The sequence below is a fragment of the Carassius gibelio genome, chromosome A24, assembly GCF_023724105.1.
Source record: "Carassius gibelio isolate Cgi1373 ecotype wild population from Czech Republic chromosome A24, carGib1.2-hapl.c, whole genome shotgun sequence".
NCBI lineage: Eukaryota > Metazoa > Chordata > Actinopteri > Cypriniformes > Cyprinidae > Carassius > Carassius gibelio.
Genome location: NC_068394.1, coordinates 4888295 through 4913192, shown reverse-complemented (window position 1 = coordinate 4913192; position 24898 = coordinate 4888295). Strand labels below are relative to the sequence as shown.

Sequence of the window (24898 nt, the reverse complement as noted above, 5' to 3'; positions counted from 1 at the left end):
ACCTAGTAAAATATGTACAAATTGCCGTGGGATCAGCTGGAATATTTAGTTGCACAGAATGAAACAATTGATTTTTTTTTCTACTGAATGCGACAAATTACAAAATGTTTGTGGGTGCATTAAATGGAAAAATGTATTTATTAATATTTTTTGTTGCATTGAATATGACAATTATTATTTTATTTTTACATTAAATTTAAATAATGATGTTGGTGCATTGAATATTGTTGGTGCACTTATTTTTTGTCACATATACATAAGAATATTTTGTTACTTGGAATGGTCACAGTTCAATTGAATAAGACGGTTTACTTAATTTTTGTTTCACTGAATGTGACAATTGACATTGTTTTTGTAAACAATATTGAAGAGAATAATTGAACAGAATACATTGATTTATGTTAGACTAGAAAATGATTGTGTTACAAACAATAAACATAAATTAATTCTCCTTGTGAAAGAAGCCCACTGAAACTAATTATTGAGTACCTGAAAATAGAGTAAATCCAGTGCTTCTGGAAAGGAAATCTCACCCAACCACACAGTGTTTTTCATCTGTCTCCAGGCAAACGCAGAACATACAGAAGCTAAACAGCTGTAATTTTACAGATACAGACAGCAACTTTCAAACCCACGTGATTGGAGACGGCACATGACAATCTCACAGTCCCACTGGACCATCTGAGCTCTCATCTTGAAGCAACCATAGCATAAAAAGACAAGCATGTCAGCTGAAAAGAGAACAAACGACATACAATCTAAATCAATACTGTCATTATCAGAGGACCCAAGCTGAATTAGATGTCACACCACCAGGGGCAACAGGGTTGAGGCACGCTTAGATTATGAGAGCAGGTGATGTATTGAGATGGTCTGCTCAGCCCTTTAACTGAGCAGACTTGCCTGACTGCAGCGATTATAGATTAGCAGTTAGACTCGCACAGATGATCAAGCAGTGAACTTAGTAAATGGAATACAATATCACAATAGCAGGCGTTCGACTGTATCTCCATTAAAAGGAAGATAAACTGAGTTCTGCTGCAACAATGAGAACCACAATACACTTCAACCACATTAAAAATGACTGTCAATCAGTTTAGCCAAGAGAGCGATCAGGGGAGAAGGCTTAAATAAGTTGGAATGGTTGTAACTTTTTAAAAGGATTATATAAGGACCCTTTTTAAAGGAAAATATTTGTCAATGACGTTTTTTTGACTAAACGAAGACTAAACATGTGCAACTTTACTGTGATTAAAATGATTCTGAAAAAAGAACACCATTGATAATAGAAGACAAGTCAATTCATAAGTCAAGAATAATCAATTCATAAGTCAATAATGCCCTGCTTTAGCTTTGTGTGCTGAAGCGGGAAATAACGATAAAATGATGCGTTTTGCTAGCGACTTAACACACAAATGTGTGTCGAAAGGACAATAGCAAACACTATTGTACAATATACTAACACTATACTAATATTGCAACTTACATCTGACACAAATGCACAAATGATCTTGAAAGCCACAGAATGTTTTGTGAATATGCACTTTTTGCAGCAAAACTCTAAAACATGAAGAATGGATAATTAAAGGATTTGCAATGTTGTATTCACAAAATTACTCATTGTAGCAACTTGTACTCATGATATTTCAGCAGCTCGGGTTTTAGATTTAAGAAGATATTTTCATCAAAATTACATTAGCTTTCGTATTATTGGAGTATATCTACTGTTAATATATTTTGTAATTGTTTAAGGTCCTATTATACAACAATAATCTTTTCAAATTGTTTAGATTAAGAAAAAAACGAATCAAATGATGAGTCAAATCATGGCATGTGATATTACCTACATTTCTTTCCAGGAACAGCATTTTGGGATTTAGTATTTTGTAAATACACACTTTTTTTGAAACAAAACAGGAGCTCGGGTTTACATTTAAAACATATTTTCATCAAAAGCTGAAAAACAAAATGGTGTAATATTGCTAAAGTATATCTACTTTTTTAACAGTTTGAGACCATATTATGCAACACTAATCTGAAATAGAAACTTTTTGCATTTTTTATTCAATTGTGTGTAAAAATCATCTTAACTCTTGGCATCCTAGTTAAATAATTAGTCAAAAAATGTAATCAGATATTAACTACAGCTTGTTCTACAGGAAGTGGAAATTCACATTGAACATATGGAACTGTGGGATATAGTATCTCTCAGTATGCCGTTTTCAAGTATATTCGATGCATTTTACTCTATACAGATAATAAGCAGAAATAAAAAACACAAACATCTTTTATGAAATACTTTGGTTGAGTATTGAATTTGTTTCCCACGAACATAATTTTACATTGTGAGTGATTAGCACTGAAAAGAACCTAGAAAAAACTTGATCAAAAACTGTTCAGCAAGAGTAAAAATGCTAACTGACACATAGCTTTGTTCTACATTAAGACATCAGGTGTAAATCTCCTCACCACAGGTCTTATTGCAAGGGTTTATATGGAAAACAAAAGGCCAGGGGAGAAGACCAGCTCCCTCCCCATGCCAGCGTAATGGCGGGTGGATACAGATGTCTGGAGCACATGATTCACGCTCCAGACGAGGTATTGATTTGGTCTGGGTCCCTGCTCTGATTTATTGTGTCATTTTTGTTTATAAAGGTAGATCGAGAACACGAGTGTTTCGATTTAAGTGTGCAAAATAAAAGCAGCATGGAGCAGCGCTGCCGTCTGGTCTGTGATGAATTGCAGCATCCGGAACCCAACTTTGAAACAGGGTAGAGGATTGTCTTCATCAGACAAGGCAAGACAGGACGTCCATCACAGTACAACCATCCAACACAGAGACTCAATAACGGCACAGAGCGAGAAAGTGGTGAAATGAAGGAAGGCTGAAGGGGGGAGTTAGACAACCTTTTTTTTATATACTAATTGAAAACATGCATTTCCATTTATGTTTTATCATGCACAAGTTAATTTTTTTTCTAACCAGTCTTCTGCATCAGTCTTGCACAACTGTTAACGGGGTCAAATGATGCTGCTAAAAAGAACATTATGTTGTGTATTTGGTGTAATGCAATGTGTTTATGCAGTTTAAGGTTAAAAAAACATTATTTTCCACGTACTGCACATTATTGTTTCTCTTCTATGCCCCGCCTTCTGAAACGCATCGATTTTTAGAAAGCTCATTGTTCTGATAAGCAAGGTGTGCTCTGATTGGCCAGCTATCCAGTGTGTTGTGATTGGTCGAATACTCAAGCGTGTGACGGAAATGTTACACCCCTTAACATACTGTGATGAGTGTCCCAATCAGAACACTGGCGCAACAAGACAAAAACAATAAAACCAATTGCAAACGAAGAAATTGTTGCATCAAGTGGGAACTTATACTGTCTTTTTACACAGTGCATTGCGCCGAGTAAACACAAAACCATGTCTGTATTTGCTCAAAACTCGCATTTGACTCATGAGTGGCAAATTATGAAAATGTGAGTCAGAACAGCCGGCAGATCAGGAAACAGTCCTCCATAAAATGTATTAAATACATCTGAATATTTGGGTTGAACTGTTCTGGAACAGTGTTTTAAATACAACTTAACCACTGATTTCTATTGGTGTCCTCTTTTGGTAGACCAAACAGAGTAGTTTCGCTTTCGCAACGAAACAGCTTCACACTCAGAGGGCTGAACTCCCCATCATTAACGATGGAGGCCGATCTGTCGGTCCACAGCACAAAGTTGATGTATTTCCTCAGCGACCAGCACGGATCAACTCTAGGCATGATGAAGTGGATATATTTTAAAGAAAATTTTGCCTCTGCTTAAGTCCATTATTACATCTCACATGCTCTATTCACTTTATAGCAAACAACCCATAGTTCTTTACACGGGGAAAGAATGACTGAAAATGTGTGAATATGAACATTACTGCACACATTATATATGACATCACTTCCTGAATAACCAAAAACAACTTGAAATCTAATCTGGAACAAATCTCTGAAATACCAACTTAAACGAAATTTCAAACCAGATACGTATGCGGCTCAGAGGTTTCATCCACTTTTTAATGTTTCAGACAACAGAAAAATTATCTTATTTTAATGACAAAAATAAAAGATCTTTTCAATGCTTGGTCACACACTTTAACAAAAAAAAAAAAAAAAAACAGAAGACCTTGATTATAAAAACAAAACAGAGCATAAAACATATTAGAAAACAAACAAATCAGTAACAATTCAGAAATAAATGAAGGTCATGGACTGTTTTTAAGTGCATGCAAAAAAAAAAAAAAGACAAATGCAGTGAAATTCACTGCAAAGATCAATGTTTTTAAGAGAGGAAGGGCTGAAGCACATGAACGTGATACAGAATTAGGTGTTAACTAAAAGGATCAACTAAAAGGCAAAGCAATTTCATATCCAGGAAAGATGGATGGGTCACACGCAAAAGGATTTACAGGGTGAGAAATTGTGTTTTTAACACTTTGCTTGCAAAACAAATCCGTTCTGCCAAAATTATTGACACTTCAAACTTCCTGAAGCTTTTTCCCACCCTGGAAGTGAACAAAACATCAGAACCATTAAAAGGAGTGGAGGGCGGCAGAGACAGAGAGAGAGAGCGAATACTGAACTACACAAGTGTTTATTAAGCACGCTACAGATAAAAGCAGAAAACAGGAAAGAGAAAGAGAAATCAACACACACAACCAAGTCAAATCGCCCCGCTTTTGTTAGAAAAAGTCTTTTAATTGTGCCACATCCAAAACTATGCCGAATCATACATTCCTACAGAGGTTTAAAAGAATACAAAATAAAACAAAATAGACAAGATCCTTTTGTCCCTCTAATAAGTCATAGTGTGGATTGCCAATCAATGACATTTATTTTCTCAATTCTTCTCATAAGACATTTTCTTTGAGTCTTCTCTCTTCTGAAAAGCAAACTAATATGCTCAATCTTGGAGTAAATTAAGACTATAGGCACATAAACTTTGGTCCCTTCCATTGTAGTTATCTTTCCAAATCACACAAAGAAGTGATTTCCAATCCATGCAACACTAGGAATAAAGATGCACCAGTCGGTACATGCAGAAAAAAAGCATAACCTTCCACTTAGGATAAAGACAACGCACATAGATAAAAGAAAAGCCAAGATCAAATGGTGTAAATTGAGCAAAATGTCAAATAAAAAGGTTTCTTTCTCGTTTCCCTTCAAATAACATTAGGTTTTACTGGATTGATGGGCTGAGAATTGGCCTAACATCTCATAATGACCATCAATGGAATCACAGGTTTATTTACAATTCTTAAATTGAAATGTCACAGACATTAGGAACTGAAAAAAACAACAACAACAAAAAACACATCCAAGAGGCTTTCATCAAACAGTATACGGATCAGACGCAAAAGGAAACAAATTTTTTTGTCTTGACCAAACTTACTAATATCAACCTCAGAGGACTGCTTGGGTTTTAGAATATGAAGTATGAAAAGATTCATTTAAGTTTTGTAAGGCACGTTCTTTTCGGTTTATTATAAGAGGTGCAGACACCAAAACACCTTCCCGCCACTGAAGAGGTTATGTGTCAGAGCGCTGACAACAGGGAAACGGGGTAAAAAATGTCCTTGAAAACCGTCACAATATTTCCTTCTTTCAACAGCTTCTTGTGGAATGAAACTTGGGAAAAGAAACTCTTGAAATTGTGGTCCCCAGTGCATTTAAACAGTCAACAGGTAACGCTGGAAAAACAGTTGGGAGCAAGACCTCTCGGGTTGCTTTAGATGGTGGATTTGGAGAAGGAGACCTTCAGGTGGTGGTTATTACCCATGTTGTAATTGTGGAGGTCGATGAGGCATTGAATAGCTTCCTCGATGGTTGTCATCTGAATTAGAGCCATTTTATGATCTCTGCAGGGAAAAAAGCCAACAAAAATGGTCACACAAATGAAAGAAAAGACAAAAGCATCTTTAGAGGAGGAGCTGAACGTTGACAGACTTACTGGAAAAACTTAAAAGCTTTCACAGTGCCACCGGAGTTGGAGAACAGGACTCGGAGGTCTTCTTCAGTTATGTCTTGCCTTCAAAACATGACAGAAAAATGGCTTAGCTCCCCGACGACTGACACAAAGATTGACAAGTGGCGAATAGAGCTTTTTACTCACGGGATGTTTGACAGATGCAGCGTGGCAGAAGGAGGGAAAATGTTCTGGAAGTTCTTGGAGCCGGGCTTTTTGAAACGATGCAGAGGTGAGTTCGTAAAGTCTTTCGTGAGACCCTGGTCGTCTAAACCGTCCCTCGGTAACTGAACGGTTTGGTGCTTCGACATCGTAACGCGAATGATCTTTGAATACATCTTCTGACCGTTTAGATGGCTCATCGCTGAGGGACATCCAAACAAACAAAGAGAAATGAGAAGGAGACACATGAGAGGTTTCTCATGCTTATGATGGCTTGCATTTTTGATCAAAAATACAGTAAAAACAGCAATTATTACTACCATATAAAATTACTTATCTATTTGAAAATTTCATTTATTCATGGGATGGCAAAGCTGAATTTTCAGCAACCATCACTCATTTAGAAATAATTGCAATATGCTGATGCACAAAAATGATGTCTTATTCATGTTGATAACAGTTTATATCTGAGGAGATCATACTCATTTTTGAGACTTTGATGAAATGGTAATGCAAAAGACTAGCATTTATTTGAAATCGAAATCTTCTGTAACATTATAATGAATAAAAGATTTATTGAGAATTAAAATGGAGTCTATTTTGCAACTCAATTGAATCTGAGTGGCGTGTAAACATGACAATAACGGCTGTGCTGTGAGGGATGTTTCAGTATGCAGTCTTACCAAGCTGAGCCTGGTTCATATCGGCCATCTGTATCAGTGCGCTGTCTTTCTTATTAAAAAGAATCTTCACACGCTGCACGTCCCCATAAACCCCTGCGAACAGAGCAGCCAGCAGCCGGAGAGGAAACGAAAGAGGGAGGAACGAGTAAGAAGTGAGACTCAGAGAGTGGAAAGACAGACTGATAGACTCACAGAACATTCATCCAAATGGAGAAAACTAATCACAACCTGACAGAAGACTCACTCGGATATATACACCCTCAAATTCAAAAGGAATTAAGAACTAAGAAGGAACATAAACACTGTGCAAACTTAACCAAAGATCACATGCACTGAAACAAATTAAATACTTCAAAAGGCTTAAAGTAAAAAAAAAATGGCAAAAGACTTTTACTCTAAAAGCCAATTAATGGTAATGGTTTAAAGTCAACATGAAATGGCATTCACAATCCATTTTAGTTCCATAATGCTTTGTACTTCCAAGAACATTCAACAGGAATAAATACGTAGGGCTGGATTTGACATTTATCCATTTGGAATTGAATAATAAAAAGTGGATGTTCTATGCTACAACAGAGCCGGATTATGAGTTTGCAGTTGATTAAAGTACTACACATAACCAGCACCCAGTTTTGAGGCAAAAAATTCATGTGAAGTACACTGCTATTATGACTCGAAAGAGCCATTATATTGTAACCTTTATTAAGTTAACTACTAATTTCTGCATCAACTATCTAACATTTTAGAAAAGTAGCCTCAATAATTACTAAATAACTAGTTTACTAATAAAAATAGTTCACTACCAAAAATAAGTCAATAGATTAAACCAATAACTGATATTTTTAATAAATACTTACTTTTTTTTCCCACTTAATTTATGTTGATTTTTTTTAGATCTTTAGTATAGAATTACAGGGTCAAAATACAAATAAAAAATGTAAAAAGTGGACAAATTTAAGTTGAACACTTGGCCCTAGGCATAAAAGGAAACTATTGGTCAATATCTACAGGAGCATGTAATAATGAAGTCATCTAAGGTAAATTTTCATTTCATGTCGACTTAAAAAATAATAATAATAACAACAATAAATCACAAGAATAATAAGAATAACAGAAACAAAACAAAAAAAAGTAGAGCTAACAAGAACATACCGAAGAGGGTAAACAGACTGTGGGGCGTAACCATCTTTAGAAGGAGAGAGGAGCAAGCGGACAGAGAGAAGAGTCGAGGAAGAGCGGAGATGAACAGATCATCCATAACGGAGGGTGGTTCCCGCAGAATGGTGAAGTGGTCATGGATCATGGTTCAGGGCGGTTAATTGGGGGGTCCGAAGTTTTTTTCAAGCAAAAAAAAAAAAAAAACATGAATAACGAGGTGTGGTCAAGGCGTGGCAAGAAGAACAGATATGAGGGAAGAAAGAAAGACAGAGAAAGACAGGATGGAAGAGAGGGACAAAATCAAAATGGAGAAAAATGGGGAAGCGAATGCAGAATATAAATGAAGGGGTGGGGTGGGGGGACAAAAAATATATAATACAGGTCAGTACACCGGAAATGCAGGAGTTTGGTCAGAGAATGGCTGCTTTATGCATTTCTACATTGTAAAAGCAAATAAATGTGCCAGATGTAGTTACCCAGTACCAGGGTAAGGATACATTCATACTAAAAAATAAAAGGAGCATCTGATAATGATAATGATGAATAATAATAAAGTTTTTAAGAGGCATGCAGGAGATTGAAGACCAGGAGAAGCTGATCACAGGTTCAAGCATTTGACTCACAGAGTTTTACTCGGTTCTTTGTGATTGCCATGCTTGTGTAGACATGAAAACCACCTTTTAAAGTTATGGTGTGGACAGACAAAACCACAACTGACCCCACATCAATACGTGAGGACTGACGATTAAACAACACCGTTTACACAAAAGACAGAGAATGATTCAATAATAATAGTCAATATTAAATAATAGTTCAATTACAAGCAATGAAATACATGAGTAAAAAATGAACGAATAAAAAATTACTAATTATATAAAAAAATAAAATTCTATACTATGTAATAGGCTTTTTGAAAATTAAAAATAAATCCTAATTTAATTGAACAAAAATTCATTATTTAAATAAAGCATAAGTATTTATATTCTGAGGTTGAAATATGACTAAGGTACTTATAGTTTCTGTGTGCTTTACAAGTGTATTATGAATTAAAGAGTGAGCGACACTGTAAAATGGGACTGCAGCACTATGCAAAAACGAATAGGACTAAACCTTACAGAGGAAGTGGCATTTTCTAGGAGTCTGAACATGTAACATGGCATGACATGACAAACCGAAATATGTAAATGTGAAGCAGAGGTTGAGGTACACAGTGTAAGAGTATACTGACCTCTTCGTTTAGATTGCTTACGAGCAGCACTCCGCTAGCCCCCGAGTGTCCGGACAGAGCGACTCTTCCAGCTGCAGCGGCGGCGGCGGCAGCCGCGCTCAACGGGCTCAGAGCACCTGTAATCACACAGGAAGGAAGAAATGGGCATTCGAGTCCAAAAGCATGCACATATATCGAGAGAACTGCACAATTTGTAGGCCAGTGCTGTATATTTAATAGGCAATCATTCAGCCAACTTTAACTGTAGAGAAAAGTTGAAGAAAGTGTCCTAGTCATCATCTCATGTCTACTTAAGCTGTGCCAGCCAATAAAACCGGAATTACACACAGGTATCACACATTAGTTCTTCGTCCTGATGTGAGAGGAACCAGGTTAAGACCATGTGGGATTTTAAAACCTAATCATTTTAAGGCTAATATCAATAAAATACCTGCTTGATTACGTGGCAGGGGAAATGTCAAATTGCATTTTAAATTAAGAGGCCTTATGAGCAGATCTCTGAGAAAAGGTCAGTCCAGGCGCTCAGAGACACCGGCCTACCTGACATTTTACAGTACTTAAGAGCACATTCTAATTCATAAACACAGCTTTACATTTTCATTTTCTCACCATTCAGACAGGCTGAGTTAAATCAATGATGCTGATTAAAATACTGTCCCCATTCAGTGGCGCTCAGAATCAATGAAGAAATGATGGTTCCGGCTCACAAACAAACTGAGAACCAATGGCCATTTTGTCTCCTTGTGTACTCAACAGACAAATGTTTTGGGTTGTTGCATCACATCTTGCTATTTTTATAAGCATCTCACGCCACAAGCATCACATTTAAGACAATGGGTGAAGCTAAAAAGGTCCTCTAAAATACGACATCTTGTATATAGTATGGATCTGGACTGAATGTCATTGCGAAGAGTATTCGTGAAAATTACATACTGTCAGTATTAACAGCTGTCTATTTCTAACAAAATGTGTAAAAACAGTGTTTCCTTTCATAAGTCTGGTGTTCCACAAGTCATACAGGTTTGCAACAAGGGTGCATTTGGCCATGTGAATGAAGACAACAAACACTAAAATAGATAGTAAAAAAAGAGGCAAGTACCTGGGATCTTACCGAGCAGGGAAGTGGAATCTTTACCCAGGGCAGAAACCACAGTGGGATCCAGAGCGGGCTGCCCATCCCCAGCAGGAAGCTCCGGCCTTGTGTAGTCCCTGCTCTTATCGTTATTATATTTTACATTCAGGTTGACGAGTTTAGAGTAGTCTATTCGAAGGGTGCAGCAGGCGTTGTATATGTTCTGACCATCTAGAGCCTAGAACAAAAGAGAGAAAGACAGAAAAAAAGAACAAGGAGAGATAGACAGAAAGAAAGAATGTGTGTCGTCTTCGTAGGGCACTAAAAACTGGCTTTTCACATCATTTTCCGCTGAGAGCAAACCCACCACTTTAGCTTGCTGCGCATTGGTTGGATCGTTGTACTGCAACAGGGCCTGAAACTGATTGTTCTTGGTGAATGTGATGATTTTCATGACGGTGCCAAACTTTGAGAAGATCTATTGACAGAGAAAGCAGAGCATTGAGGGGAGCTATCAACAGAGGGGAAAAGACATTACAAAAAAAGAAAAAAAAAAGCATAATTAACACACGGCATCAACAGGACATCAATTTTTCACCAATGTAAAGTCTCAATAAAAGGGCATTGGTGTCCCCTACCTGCTGCAGCACATCAAGGGTGACGGGGTAAAACATGTTATCAATGATTATCCTCAGCACTGGACTGGAGGCCATACCACCACCATCGCTAGAGTTAGACCCCGATGTGAGAGTCCCACCTGACTGGAGGTCAGACACAAACACTACTTAAACATATATAATGGGAGATGTCCATTCCTCATAGCAGCTAATTTTTCCCGAAAAATACACAATTTAAACAGAAATAAACGGTCTGAATTACATGCAAAGTAACCAACAACATTTTGTTTTATTACAACAAACCAATGTAAAAAAATACAAAACTGTTGAAGAGTTTCAATTTTATTTTTTTTAAAGAAATCTATACTTCTTTTGAGCAAGGATACATTCAATTTATAAAAAGTAACAACAAATAGATTTATTATTTGAACTTTTCCACCATTTCAAAGTATCCTTCATTTATTATCAATTTTTCCATAAAAATATTAAGGAGCGCATCGGTTTTCAAAATTGAGAATAATAAGAAATATTTATTGAGCACCAAATCAGCATATTACAATAATTTCTAAAGGATCATTCCTGAAGACTGAAGAAATGGCTGCTAAAAATTTGTCTTTGCAATCACAGGAATAAACTGCATTTTAAAATATATTAAAATCGGAAATTATATTTATAATACTTAGGAATAATATTTCATATAATTACTGTTGTTACTGTATTTCTTATCAAATGGCATATTCTTAAATTCATGTTAAACCTTACAGACCCTTATCCTTTGAATAGTAGTGTAAATTTCCGTGCACACTATAAATAGCAGAAGATATAAATTGACTATTCTGCCCAAAACAAAATCTCACTTTTCCAAAATCTGGTCAGCATAGTTGGATTTTAAAGATCAAAAATGTTCTGATTGGCTGTCCCTTGAAATATTAAAATTTTCAAGAAAAGTTAGGGGATTTGTTACCTGGTTTGAATTGTCGGTCTTCAGTTCTTTGTGATTTGAGTACTGTATGTAGACCGGCACACTACGGATGTGAGGCGTCACAGCGGAGTAATAATTGACCATTGTCATGGCAGCTTCCTCTGTGCTGAGCTCCAGAAACGCCTAAGACAAAGACGATTTCAGTGATGAGGTAAGATGAACTCAGTAGACTTAAAACTGTTAGTCGGACCAGAAATAGCAAATCTCTTTCAAGACTATTTCAGCTTGCCCACGCACCTGGTTTTTGCCTTTCAGTGTGAGGATATTGGTGACCTTTCCGAAAGGAAGCCCCAGGGCAATGATCTCGGTTTCCGAGACATCGTTGGGTAACTTTCTAATGTGAAGAACGCGGGATAGTGGGGCATCGCCGACTCTGTCTTCAACTCGAAGTTTTTTGCTGTCACTACCGTTGGATGTCGCATCTGCCAAAAGTGGACAGAAAGAGGACATTATACTGGGAATGAAGAGAACACATTTTAAAGGAAAAATGTTGAACCATATTGCCAACATCAAGTTAAAAGATGCAGATGTTTAATACTCAGCCAGGACTGAAAGTGTGTCTAAACTGCACTGTAAGTTTCTCTTCTATTACATTTCACACTACATTTCCGATTGAGATCCTTAATAGAAAGAACCCAAGAAACAAAGCTTCCCTTAATTGGGTAAAGTCTTTCCTCTACTGAATGGGATATTGAAATCTATTGCTGAAGAAGCTGTAATAAGATGCAGATAATCGCAATTCCGGTCACATGCTTTTAAGAGTGGGTGCCCACCTACAGGAAAGCGTAAAGTTATTCCCGGATAGGATTTTCTCAGATCAGATTTCACACTGAACCATCTGTTATAATTGGATTATTTTAATGCGGTTGTGAAAACTGCATATTTTGGAAAGGGGGCGGAAGTCACACTTACCGCTTATACTGCTCAGCCCAGAACTGGGGCTGTTATACATGCTGCCGGACAGCAGCTCATCTGATCCTCTCTGCGGAGAAACACAAAGAGAAAACTAAAATCCCGCTCTACAATAAAGATGTCCTCCTTTCACAATCCCCTCAACCAAACAATGAAATACAGTTCTCTGCGGACAGCTTAAGGAATCACAGCACATAAAACACACGTCCACACGCTTCTGCCTTTCCGCTTTATTTTTCTAGATTGTTGCTTTAATCTTGTTGGGTCTAAGATGTCAGATGCGGTCATCTCTTCCTGAGCTGCCCATGTTCCCGAAGGGCCCCGGCGCGATCAGGCTGCCGCTTGAAGTGCAGCTAAAAGTGACGGATGGGACAGCAGGCAAATGGCGAATGTCGCAAAACAAACTTCCTAATAGGATCATCTCAGGTTCGTGCCTTCCAAAAATTCCACCGAATTGTTCTTTATGGACGCTGCTTTTACGGCGCCAATAAAGTCGCTGCCGAGCCTGCCTTCTGGGCATCGACACGACAAACAATCAAGAGAATGGTGAAGTTTCACAACGAAACGACCGAAAGCAGAAGAATGCATTAAGAGATGGCAAGGTCTTTACAGACAAGCCTCAGCATCAAAGCTGATTAGAACAGACGGGGGGGAAAAAGCAGGACTTTAAAGCAATAAGATCAAATGCTTCTTTTTCCACCTGCTTTCTCAGAAAGATTGGCTAACATCGTTTTCCAGGAAGGAAAATTCTGTTGTTGGCAAACAAAACGAGTTAAAAGGCCTGTGTTCAGAAGGCATCTCTTGAAAAGAACAAGTTCTTCTCTAACTATCCTGGACATAAACTGCCCCCATTCAATTACTACCAGGCTAATTTTTTGAAAAGCGGAGATGGAGACCTGTAACAGGCCTGTATCTAATATATAAGGGACAATTCTACATTTCCACAAAACACTTTTCTTTCAACGACAAAGAATCAGCTACATAATAATATCCAATAATGCACTTTAATGGCTTGCCAATTCTTTGTCCATTCAAAAACAAATAATGTTTGCATCACCCGCGGCTTCTTTGTGTTTTTTCATGTGGCTTTGATGCCATGCAATACGCAAATAAGTTAAAAAAAATAAGAGGGGAAATAAATGCTAAATCCTGTGAAGACAAGTTATGTTCCTGACAGCAATACTAAAAAAAGCATGTATTGTATTTTTGAATGGAGTGACAGAGACATTGACAAAGACATACTCCACCCTACAGCCTAAGGCCAACAGGACAGCAAAAAATTAAAGACAAGCCGACATCATCCTTCTAACTTTCAGTGACGCAAATTTATTAAGGTCTAATAGTCTACCACCAAAAAATAAGGGAATAGTAAATATCTTAAATAAAAAGAACTGGTTGTAGATCCCATTCTGGCTGTTAATGGTGACTATTCAAAGTCTGCCAATGTTTGGATGAACCAAGAATAAGAAAGAGTGAGATAGCAGCAGCATTGGTTATCACTGTGTAGGTCTGAGATAATCACCAGGGCTTGACAATAAGAGGCCAGCCAGTGTGAAAGACGCTTGGGACAGTTGAAGAATTTGTCACGATGGTCCGATCGGGCCACTGCTGCGTCGTCACAAATGTTTATAATTGAATGTGTTTTTAAGGCTTGCTAATTGAAAAAAATACAAGTGATTTTAAAGCATTCAAGGCGCAAACTATATACAGAACTCGTGCACTGCGTTTTGTGTGACAATGCCTCAGGACCGAATTGAGATTCGGAAGTGTCTTGGACGGACAAATACATACAAAATTATCTCAAAATATCCATCTTGGTGAGTAACTTTGTAGCTTTAATAGTGATTCCTCTATAGTTAATTTACACACTGGATACTAGGGCTGTGTATCACCAGCAAAGTCACGATATGATACGATAGAGGCCACGGTACGATACGTATTATGATACAGGACTGCACTGAATTTTACCTCGGTAGAATTTAGTAAAACAGCTGTTTATGAAACACTGCATACTTTAGGGCCAGTGCTAACTATAAGCAGTTGACCTCTTCAATATGAAAGGCTTCTATAACTGTACCACAGTACAATATAGGTAATAGCATATATTCAACTTTTACAGTGGGCACTCCCCACCAGGTAAAACATTCTGATTGTTTGCATTTTGGTTTCTGAGCCCATAAATAATAATTTACTAATTCTAATGAATTTATAATGTACTCATATCTTAAAATCATCTTAACATTGATGGTAGGTTATCATTGCACAAATTAATCCACTCTCTACTCTTTTAAAAATAAAATTAAGCTTTCTAAACTAATGCACTATCTTCTGTATCTTATGCACACACGCACTCAGTCACTCACACAGATCACGCTTTGCGTGTAATCAGACATTCAGGAACAAGCTTTTTAGCACTGCCCTGCATATTTTTATAAAATATAAACAGCTTAATCGCTCACGAGCTAAATTATCTTTCTAAACATGGAGGTGTTAAAATTAAAGCCACAGCTTCACTGTTAATAGAGAAATGCGGCAAAATGGAAGTAATTCATACGTGCACAGACTCTCTCCTCTCTTTCTCTCTCTTGTAAATAAACACTTGATGAATTACAATGTTATAGAATATTGAAGTGGAGATCGCTTAACTGTAAGCTAACAGGTGTTTTCAGAAAGTAAGTGTGTTTATAGTGGAAAGAGAGCGCGTGCACAGGGTTGCAGGTTGACAAAGATAAGTAACACGCTTAACAAATACTAATACTAAAAAGCACTAATATTTTGAACACAGCATTACTGGATACTGATGCACCAATCGACTGGTCATTTTTTTGCACACAAACTGCACTGTAATAATTTTCCAAAATGTCATTTGTGTGGAAATACTATGAAACATGTAAACAGCAGTTAACAGATGCCTTTAAAGTAGTGTTAATAAGCGCAGTGCTGCTTTCTGTACAGCAGTAACCAAGGAAACAATGTATGGCTGCTGTTCCAAAAGCACCACCTATTGTCAGAGAGTGGATTTGTGTCTCATTCAGTCCGTCTGATGTTTTTCCTAAAGAATAATTTCATGTGTATCTTTGTTATTCATTTATGTGTTGTTGCTTGTGATTGGTTCAGTTTTTCTTATTTACTGACTGTTAATTTGTCTTAATTTAGCTTTTTATTTGTTAGGCTTGCAGTGTTTAGTTTGGTATCAAAATTAGAATCAGGGGCAGTGAAAATATTGGCAGGGCAAGTAAAATTTGAACCACTGGCTCGACCAGGCTACTAGAAAAAACCTATAGTGTTGAGACCTGATCACAATTACTGTTCATTATTAATTCCAACCAGACACTGCCATTGATGATTAGCAAATGTAAGTGAATACGGCATGAAATTTACATAGTGTGAGGGCTCAAAATTCACTTTCATTTATAATCCTACATAATGTCATATTTTAGAAACATTCACAAGGTTAATGACACATGGGTTAAATCAGCCTGCCTTAAAAATTGCATGTTAAAGTGAAAATTTAGGGTGGAAACACTATTGCATTATATTCCAATATTTAATCATCATCATCATCAATATTATATTGCCAAAATTCAATATTTAAAATGGCTAGTTCCATACAACACGAATAGAAGAAAGTAATATTTTACATTTTTGCACAATAATATTGTATATAATGCCCTGCTTTTACAGGTGGATCTTTATTAAGCTTAATAGCAAATCTGACACTTTAACTGAAAAAGCAATTATTTGTATAGCAATAATCAAATGACAATTTTGTATTTGAGACAGCCCTATCGCAGAGTAATTATTGATTTTTTTAACGTAAAAAATACCCTGGTTTACCACACTGCTTTGGTATCTATGGGGTCAAATTTCTGTTGTGGTTTCCACTCGGTCTCACCACTGCAACAGGCGGACATCTATTAAAAACTAAATTACACTACATTACGATCATATTCAGAGTAATGCATGTTGTGCTGAGCTGCCTTTGTCAAGTTGCTATTGCACTGCAAAATCCATCAAGAGTTTACTTTAGTAACTACCGATCCATCCATCCATCATCCAAAATACATACCGCACAAAGGATACTGAAAACAGTGTTTACCTTTACACCAACTGCGACATCACCAATTCTGTTGAAAACACAAAGTGATATTTGATCAGACAAATAACACGTTAATTCAGTTAATGTAAATTCAGGAATAAAAAAAGAAAGGCTGGGCTAGAAATCCTTTAATCCGAATCTTTTTAAACCCACTCCATTATATGACACAACAAATTAAGCTGATGAACATTTCAGTATTTCATCACTTTATCCCACTCTTCGTCCAGAAGGCCAGAAATGCACGTATAAATGCTGTCTAGGTAGGCTGCTTACTAGGCATGAAGTTCAAAAAGGATGTTTCAAGCAAATTCAATTTTGAGGCTAAAATACTGTTTTAAGGATGCAGGTCACTAGGTTATGAGACATAGATGCTCAAAAATGAAAATGAGTAAGGCAGATCACTAGTTTTCGGCATTATGATGCAAGAATGCAATTTGGGTAACGTAAAGCAGTTTATGGGACTATAATGTCCAGAATGCTGTCTAGGTAACAACCAGCTCAAGTTTTGACACACAGCCCTAGAGTACAGTCTGATGCTAGTTGGTTAACCAGAATTTTATCAGCATTAAGACTTTCTCGTATTTGAATGCAACTTGACACATTATACACTGAAAAATTGTTTTATTTTATAAATTTTATGATGGTAAAAAAGCTTACGTGAAATCATAGAATTACAACCTAAACGAGGTCCACTGGGGAATTACATCATATTCCAGCACATTAATATATTAATTACAAATAAAACTATGTAAAAGACTCGCTCAATTAAACTCCTGTTTAATCTTGTGTGCACAACGTGAGCAAACACACAGCTAGTGAGGCTAACCTGCTAGCACATGCTTGCTGTTTATGGACTCGTTTTTGTAGTTTACTTATTTGAATTCTTGCGATTTTTCGTGCTCTTGGCATGTCATACAAGACAATACAAACGTTACAAAAAGATTATGAAACAACCGTTGTTTAAGTGTTAACCACGCTAGCGTGTTAGCAGCGTTAGCATTCCAGCAAGTGAGAAACTCTTCTAATTCGTATTTAAATGATTAATTAATACATTTTTACACATAAACGAAGAGCGCATTTAATGCTCACCCGTCCATTTCTGGTGATCTGTGTAAAAATGAACCCGCTGAAGAGTTTCTGTGTGTGTGTGTGTTATTCCTCCTCACTGGCTTTAGCTGAGACACACAAACACACACACACACGCACACACACACCAGTGACAAAATGGAGGCGGAAACAGACAAGAGGAAACACACACACACACACTCACACACACACAAACAAACAAACAAACACATACCTACTGTAAACATACACTACATGAGATACACACCCAATGTAAACTCAAACACCATTTACTGTAAGCATGTAATATCTAAAATAATACAGTTAATATTAAGCACACCCATACACACCTACTGTAAAAATATATATTTTTTTCTCATAAGCAGTAAAATGTAACAGGACCTAGAAGTTTTAAGGGCTGGTCCTTTAAATCTCAGGAGATCTCTGTGTCTTGTAGTTTTTCCTCAGATGGAATTCCTTCTGAGAAATAAAATGACACACAAATGAGACAATTGTTTCACAATGTTACCATATTCAGTTTTACAATTTAGATTATGCCAGTGTGTTCATACTGAAATTTCATTTTTAATTGCATATATTGTGTTGAATTATTATTATTATTATTTTTCATTCATGTTAAGATCTCATCTGAAAGTCTAGAAGAGACTACTTTTCAGGGAAATAGGCCTATTCCTATAAGAAAAAAAATGTCCAATAAATTCCATTGCTGTTGAGGAGAGGGTCAAAACAGAGGGATATATTAAAGTCCCCTGACAGAGACATGGATTAAAAACCAACATTATGTAGGGTAAGCTAACATAACCCAATATTATGTTTTTGGACCTAAAAATAATAATAATAAAGTTGCTACCTGATTGCCTAATCCCAACCCCACCCCAACACCTACTCCTAAACCTACTAATACTAGGGTAATAATCTGGTGGCAGGTCAGAACTGGGCACAACACCTGGATTTCTAGACCGCCCAAAAAGTCTGGGATTTAGCTTTTGCATTCTAGCCACCATTCTTAGTATGCGTTTTTGTATTAGAGCCTTGTGGGGCACTGTTTTCTTCTGCTCCCGCAGAATTTCTGACCATCATCGCCTGCTCCAGTGATTTTTGTGTCCATATAAGTTTCACGCATGATTTATATCAGGAAGCCAGCGTCGGTGTGCAGAACTTTAAATCTCTTTTGAATGAGCGCTCTGTGTAAAGGAAGATCAGATATGTGTCAATGAGCTCAGGATCTGTTGAGCAGAAAATCCTCCAGCATGGTCTGTCAGCCATCTCTACTCTCAACCCGTGATCAGTCAAATCTGACTCCTGCAGCTCATGTTGGATGCATTTTTTTCTCTCTCTCTCCATGGAATTGGGCTAATTTTAAACTCTTTCCATGGATTGATTTTACCCCACTGGGCCATTGGTAGGAAGCTTTTTAACCCTGCCTGCACCCACTGTTCTTTTTTTTTTCTTCTGGAAAACTAAAATATGTTCACCCTACATTATGTATTAAATGCATAACATTGAGAGACAGTTTTATAATCCACCTTCATTGTTTCATTTTAGTTGTTATCACTGTCGTATTAAATAATTTTCTGAACATAAATGTAGAGAGAATCACCTAGCATAATTAAAGTAATTATGCATGCTAACATTCAGCAAGTCAGTCAAAAGCTCTGTAGCAGGCGGTTAGATATCACTGACTGTGACAGACTTACATAATGGTATTTTGGCTCCGTGCTTAATGCTCCAGGTGAAATTAAAGCTTATCTTAAAGAACCTGGGATTTAATTAAAAATGACATTTCCCCAAACACTTGGGTCTAGTTTTGCTTCTGAGGCTGCCATGTTGGAATTAGATTCCAGGATCCCTCTGAGCAAAGGGGAAATAAGAAAACTGTCAGCTGAGCACCAAATCTCAAACATTTATCATTCGGTTCTTGGCACACAACATGCAGACGGTTCTTGACACCAAGTCCCAGCTGCCATAAAACAAGTAACATTTCTTTTAGCAGAATCAAGTGTATGAGAAATGATTTCCAACACGTTGTTTCCTCAATATAAAAAATGTAGGTAAAAATTTAGATAAATATGAATATATTTAAAAAGACACAATTTTAAATAATTTTAGATGTAGGATAGTGTTACATTTATAGATATATCAGATTTTACAGAGTTATTAGTAACTAAAACAATTAGTGAGGCATTTTTGTTAATTGAAATAAAGCTGAAATAAAATACATTAAAATATAAAAACTAGATGAAAACCTTAAACTGGACAAAAATTTGAAATGTTGCCTTGTTACCTAAGTGAAATAAGTTACAATTAATAACTGGAAATAAATAAAAATGAACCAAATAAATAAAATTCAACAAAAAATTTAAATTAAAAATATAAAAATATATGTGAATAAAATATGCAATAGTATTTGAATAATACAAAAACAAAAATACACTTCTAGAAAAACAGATAAAAGATGGCGTATACTTTATTTTACAGTGTGCCTGAGGCATAACAGAATTTTTCCAACACAGATGTCCCACTGTCATGTTTTGTCAGGCATGATGTTATTCTTCTGATATGGACTGCATTTATATAGCGCTTTCAACAGACCACATCCAAAGCGCTTTAAAATTTGCCTCACATTCACCCATCCACTCACACACCAACTGCGGTGTCAGCCATTCAAGGCTGCCATCCAGCTCGTCGGGAGCAGCTGGGGTTAGTTGTCTTGCTCAAGGACACCTCGACACTTGGTCAGGTGGAGCCGGGGATCGAACCACCAACCTTCTGGTTTGTAGACAACCTACATGAACCACTGAGCCACTGCCGCCCCTACATGCCGATATCATCATGGGAGTCATCATACTCAGGAGTGATGTCATTGTAATGTGACCCCAGTGTTGTGAAATGTGCTGTAGACACTCTGAACCGACAACCTTGGGTCAAGATACACAGCTAAGCTGTTGACTGTATGTTACCTTATCTTATCTGGTGCATCCTTTTAGTTATCTAACACTAAGATGAGATTGACCAAGATGGGGAATTTAACATTGTAATTTACAAAATACATTGTAAGATGCTCAGAAAGCAATTGTTAAATCACAACAAGAATTACATTTTGTACAAACAGGTTGTGGGTGTATTGAACTCACTCAAATGACAACCTATAGAAAATAATGACTGACAAGTTCATAGATTCATGGATTTAATAGATGAATAGACCTCTTCGACAATTCTCCACATGACTACTGACTTGGACAATCCTACAGTAATGCCAGCATGATGTTTGTCATTTTCTTTAATTACCAAAGCAACACTGGTTCTGCAGTATATTAAAACCTTGCATTGATTTCGGTTTTTCTACACACTGCATACGTGTTCTTGCATCTCACCTGCTTCCTGCATGCAGACCTGCCATCTCGCTCCAGCTGTGCCAAATCAATGTCTTGATGGCTGCAAAACCCGCTAAAGTTCTAATTTAGCACTCTCTTGAAAATCTTGCAGCCGTCTTTTGGAAAGGCCAAACACATCCCCACGGCTCTGTTTGTGTGTTCGATCAGATTGTGTGTTTCTCAGTGCATTCTGATGAAAATGGTTTGAAGTGCATTATAAACCAGGCACAGAATGGAATGCCATGCAATGACTACTATTACCTAGTATAGATATTTTCATATTTTCCACCAGAACCTGGATGAGTTTATCTTTTGTGTGTGTGTATATATATATATATATATATATATATATATATATATATATATATATATATATATATATATATATATAACTTTTTATAGAAATCTAAAAAGTTTCATCTTTAGATAGGTTTGTACTCAAAGTGATATGATATTCATAGGCTATACATTCACACCACAGCTCAAAGGCTCACATCGAATTTTTGGGGACATATTAGTTATTTTCCAAATAGACTTTCCAAATAGACTTTTAATTTCAAAAGGTCACATAAAAATATACATGCTTTAATCATAATATGTGGTTGTGCAATATTGATGATATGATCTTACTTAAATATCTTCCTGTTTAAGCCAAGATGTATGTTGCTTTGTAATGAAAGCAGCCAACTGCATATTTGTACCTAAATTGAAATATTGACTACAGGACAATACACAGCATTAACGATTCCACAGAACATATTTCTGACTATTCCATTATCTAAACAGTGACACAAGCTTATCAGAGGGAATTTAGCATCTGATGAAGAGTAATAAACAGGCAGGCGTGATCACAAGGTCATGATGAAATATTCATGTGCAAGTCTTGCAAATGAGACTATTATGTCGGTTTGAAGAACCACTGATAAAGTCATCTGTGTAGAAACAACAGCACGTTAAGAAATGTAGACATTATTATTATTATTTATATGTAGCTAGAAAATTGTGTGATAAAAATCTTGTGTTGCAAACATGAGCACCAAGCCTCAATATGTCAGATTTAATGTCTAAATTGGACACAAACCAAAGTGACACATTAGCACTAATGCAAATACTGCTATCTTGCTACTCGGTGACGTGTGGTATAAGAAGGCGGGGCATTTTTATTCTAGAAAGCATCTGATTGGACAGAAATCTTTTTTTAAAGTCTATTTTCTCAGAAGACAAAGGTTATACAATAATTAAAATATGTTAAATACAATAGGATTAAAGTAATTATAATAAATAGTCCATATTTAAAAGAACTAATTTCTAAATATTTCAATATAAAATTCACAGAAAAATCTGATTTGAGCATGAAGTCAGAATTGAGCAGTTTTTTCTAGTGGTGTAAAAGGGAAATTTATCAGTGTTTAGGAGTACAAAAGCAGAAAGATAGCCTTAACGTGAACACACGCATAGACTAAAAGCCACAAAACTTTAATTTTGTTTGCATGCAGTCTTTAAAGTGGTGTACTGTTGCAAAGTGTGTGTGTTATTCCCTTTTTTATTACCCTGAAGCTCAGACAAGGGATTGTTGGAATGGTGGAGGGAAATAGAATTGGGTCCATTTTTCTAAATTTGATCCAATTTCAATGATTCTCAAGTCTCCCTTTTAGATGCTCATTTGGTGCCGTGCAGAGCCCAGACCTAGGCACTCCCTCTGTAATATAATCATGTTTTCTCCCAATGTGGCCTACATAATATTGGCACCACTGTAGCTCTAGGACGTCTTATGATTACGAAAATGGGATGAAACGGAGAACAGCAAGCTGTCTTGTGTCTCTTGCGGTCCATCACCTTCATGGCAGACAAGCTGAGACCAGCACCAGCCACTAAATCCGGCCCGGTGCTTCCTGGTGTTTTTGTTCTCAACCATTACCTTACCCTCCATGTTGCCTTTTATTGTCATCATAAGCCATTTGCCTATGGTGAAAAGCCCAGTGCGTAGAACAGCATGTGCAAATTTCACAGCTGATGAGTCTTGCGATGAGACGAACAAGTTGCCAGAGTCAGCTTACTCCCGGCCTTTTGAGGAGTAAACACTGAGCAGAGGGTTGATGAGCTTCTAGAGAGGTTAATGCAGGGGAGTCCAAACTCTTCTTAAAGGGGGCCTGATTCGGTGATGTGGATCCTCTGGGGGTTGGGGGGAGGGGGCGGCTGGATATATACATCACAGTAGCTTGAGTTGACAGTAGCAGTAGCTTGAGCTGTGTTGAGGATGTAAAAATCTGTAAATATTACCCCATCAAGTTTGGTCAGAAATCTTGGTGTAATCATTGATGATCAGCTGACTTTCAAAAATCATATTGCAAAAAAACCATTCGATCTTGCAGGTCAAAGATAAGGCCCTTCCTAATGGAGCATGCTGAACAACTTCCTGTCCAGGCTCTTGTCATTTCTAGGCTGGACAACTGCAATGCTCCTCGGGGTGTACTTCTATCATGTGCAATCAAACCTCTTCAAATTATTCAGAAAGCAGGGGCAACACTGATCTTCAAGAAGTCCTAAAGGGCCCATATCACACCTCTCTTTATCACCCTGCACTGGTTACTGGTCGCTGCTTGCATCAAGTTCAAGACATTGATGCTTGCATATAAAATAGCCACAGGCTCAGCATTCACCCAGTTCCAATCACTCTACAAGTGAGCGACACCTCATGGTTCCAATATAAAAAGGCACAAAATCACTTTCCAGAACATTTATATTCACCGTTCCTGGCTGTTGGAATGATCTTCCCACCCCCATCCCTGACAATTTTCATGTGAAAGCTGAACATTTGTCAAATTGTTGTCACTTGTATTTTACTGCTACATCTGGCCTAAAATTGAATACTGTCACCCTGTGTTGACATTTTAAAACTGCAAAATTGGTATATTTTAACAGACAAGCTGTGGGCCATTTTAAATTCATCCATGGGCTGCACTTGGCCTTTGGGAATTTTTGTCCCTTGGGATTTGGTACTTTGGACACTCATTCACACACCGGGGTTACCGGGACCGGGACACTGGGGTTAAAAGGTTAATAAACAGATCGATTCAATAGCCCAGTGTGGTTCAAAGCAGGTTTTGATTGTTAGGATTTTTCTTCTGCTGGAAGATGCTGTAACTGGGAAAAGTCTAAAAGAAACATACACTATAAATACAAATTATTTTATTATAATAACTCTTTCACTGTGTTCAGATCAGTTTGATCAGCGTTCAATTTCAAACTGCTTTTGGAAAGGCTGAACAAATTATGTGTTTGGGTTAAAATTTACCACCTCATTAGTTTCCATGCAATTTGCCAAAGTTAACAAAACCCCTTACTGTCAAAAACTAATAAATAAAAGGGAACTTAAGAAATGTAAGACTCAAAGTTTACTTGAAACTTAAGATTTGTCTACTTTGTCTACAGTCAAAATATAAGTTAATTACATTAATTTTGAATTATTTATTCCTTGATATATACAACCAATTATTGGTATTTCTCTAAACTATAA

At 36.9% G+C, this 24898-nt stretch overlaps 1 protein-coding gene across 2 annotated transcripts; it reads right to left on the bottom strand.

Moving 5' to 3' along the window:
- Nucleotides 1–4618: 4618 nt before the first annotated feature.
- Nucleotides 4619–18148, bottom strand: LOC127946546 (polypyrimidine tract-binding protein 2). 2 transcript variants are annotated; one of them, XM_052543197.1, is made up of 14 exons: nt 18011–18148; nt 16922–16949; nt 12823–12892; nt 12148–12332; nt 11893–12033; nt 10950–11072; nt 10679–10789; nt 10339–10549; nt 9240–9355; nt 8006–8039; nt 6854–6946; nt 6156–6372; nt 5994–6071; nt 4619–5901 (listed from the first exon to the last, which is right to left on the bottom strand). In XM_052543197.1, exons 1-14 carry the CDS (start codon nt 18016–18018, stop codon nt 5772–5774), a joined length of 1545 nt encoding a protein of 514 aa, XP_052399157.1. In that variant the 5' UTR covers nt 18019–18148; the 3' UTR covers nt 4619–5771. The 2 variants fall into 2 exon arrangements, with proteins under 2 accessions (XP_052399157.1, XP_052399158.1); XM_052543198.1 differs by having other exon boundaries at nt 10351–10549.
- Nucleotides 18149–24898: the final 6750 nt, after the last annotated feature.

Bases quoted from the DNA above. Each gene is read 5' to 3' on its own strand.
- LOC127946546 (XM_052543197.1), bottom strand. The intron at 12,333-12,822 runs GTAAGTGTGACT...CACTTTTGGCAG, and splicing joins TGGGCTGAGCAGTATAAGCG to ATGCGACATCCAACGGTAGT. The intron at 9,356-10,338 runs GTACTTGCCTCT...GTGTGATTACAG, and splicing joins CCTGCTCGGTAAGATCCCAG to GTGCTCTGAGCCCGTTGAGC.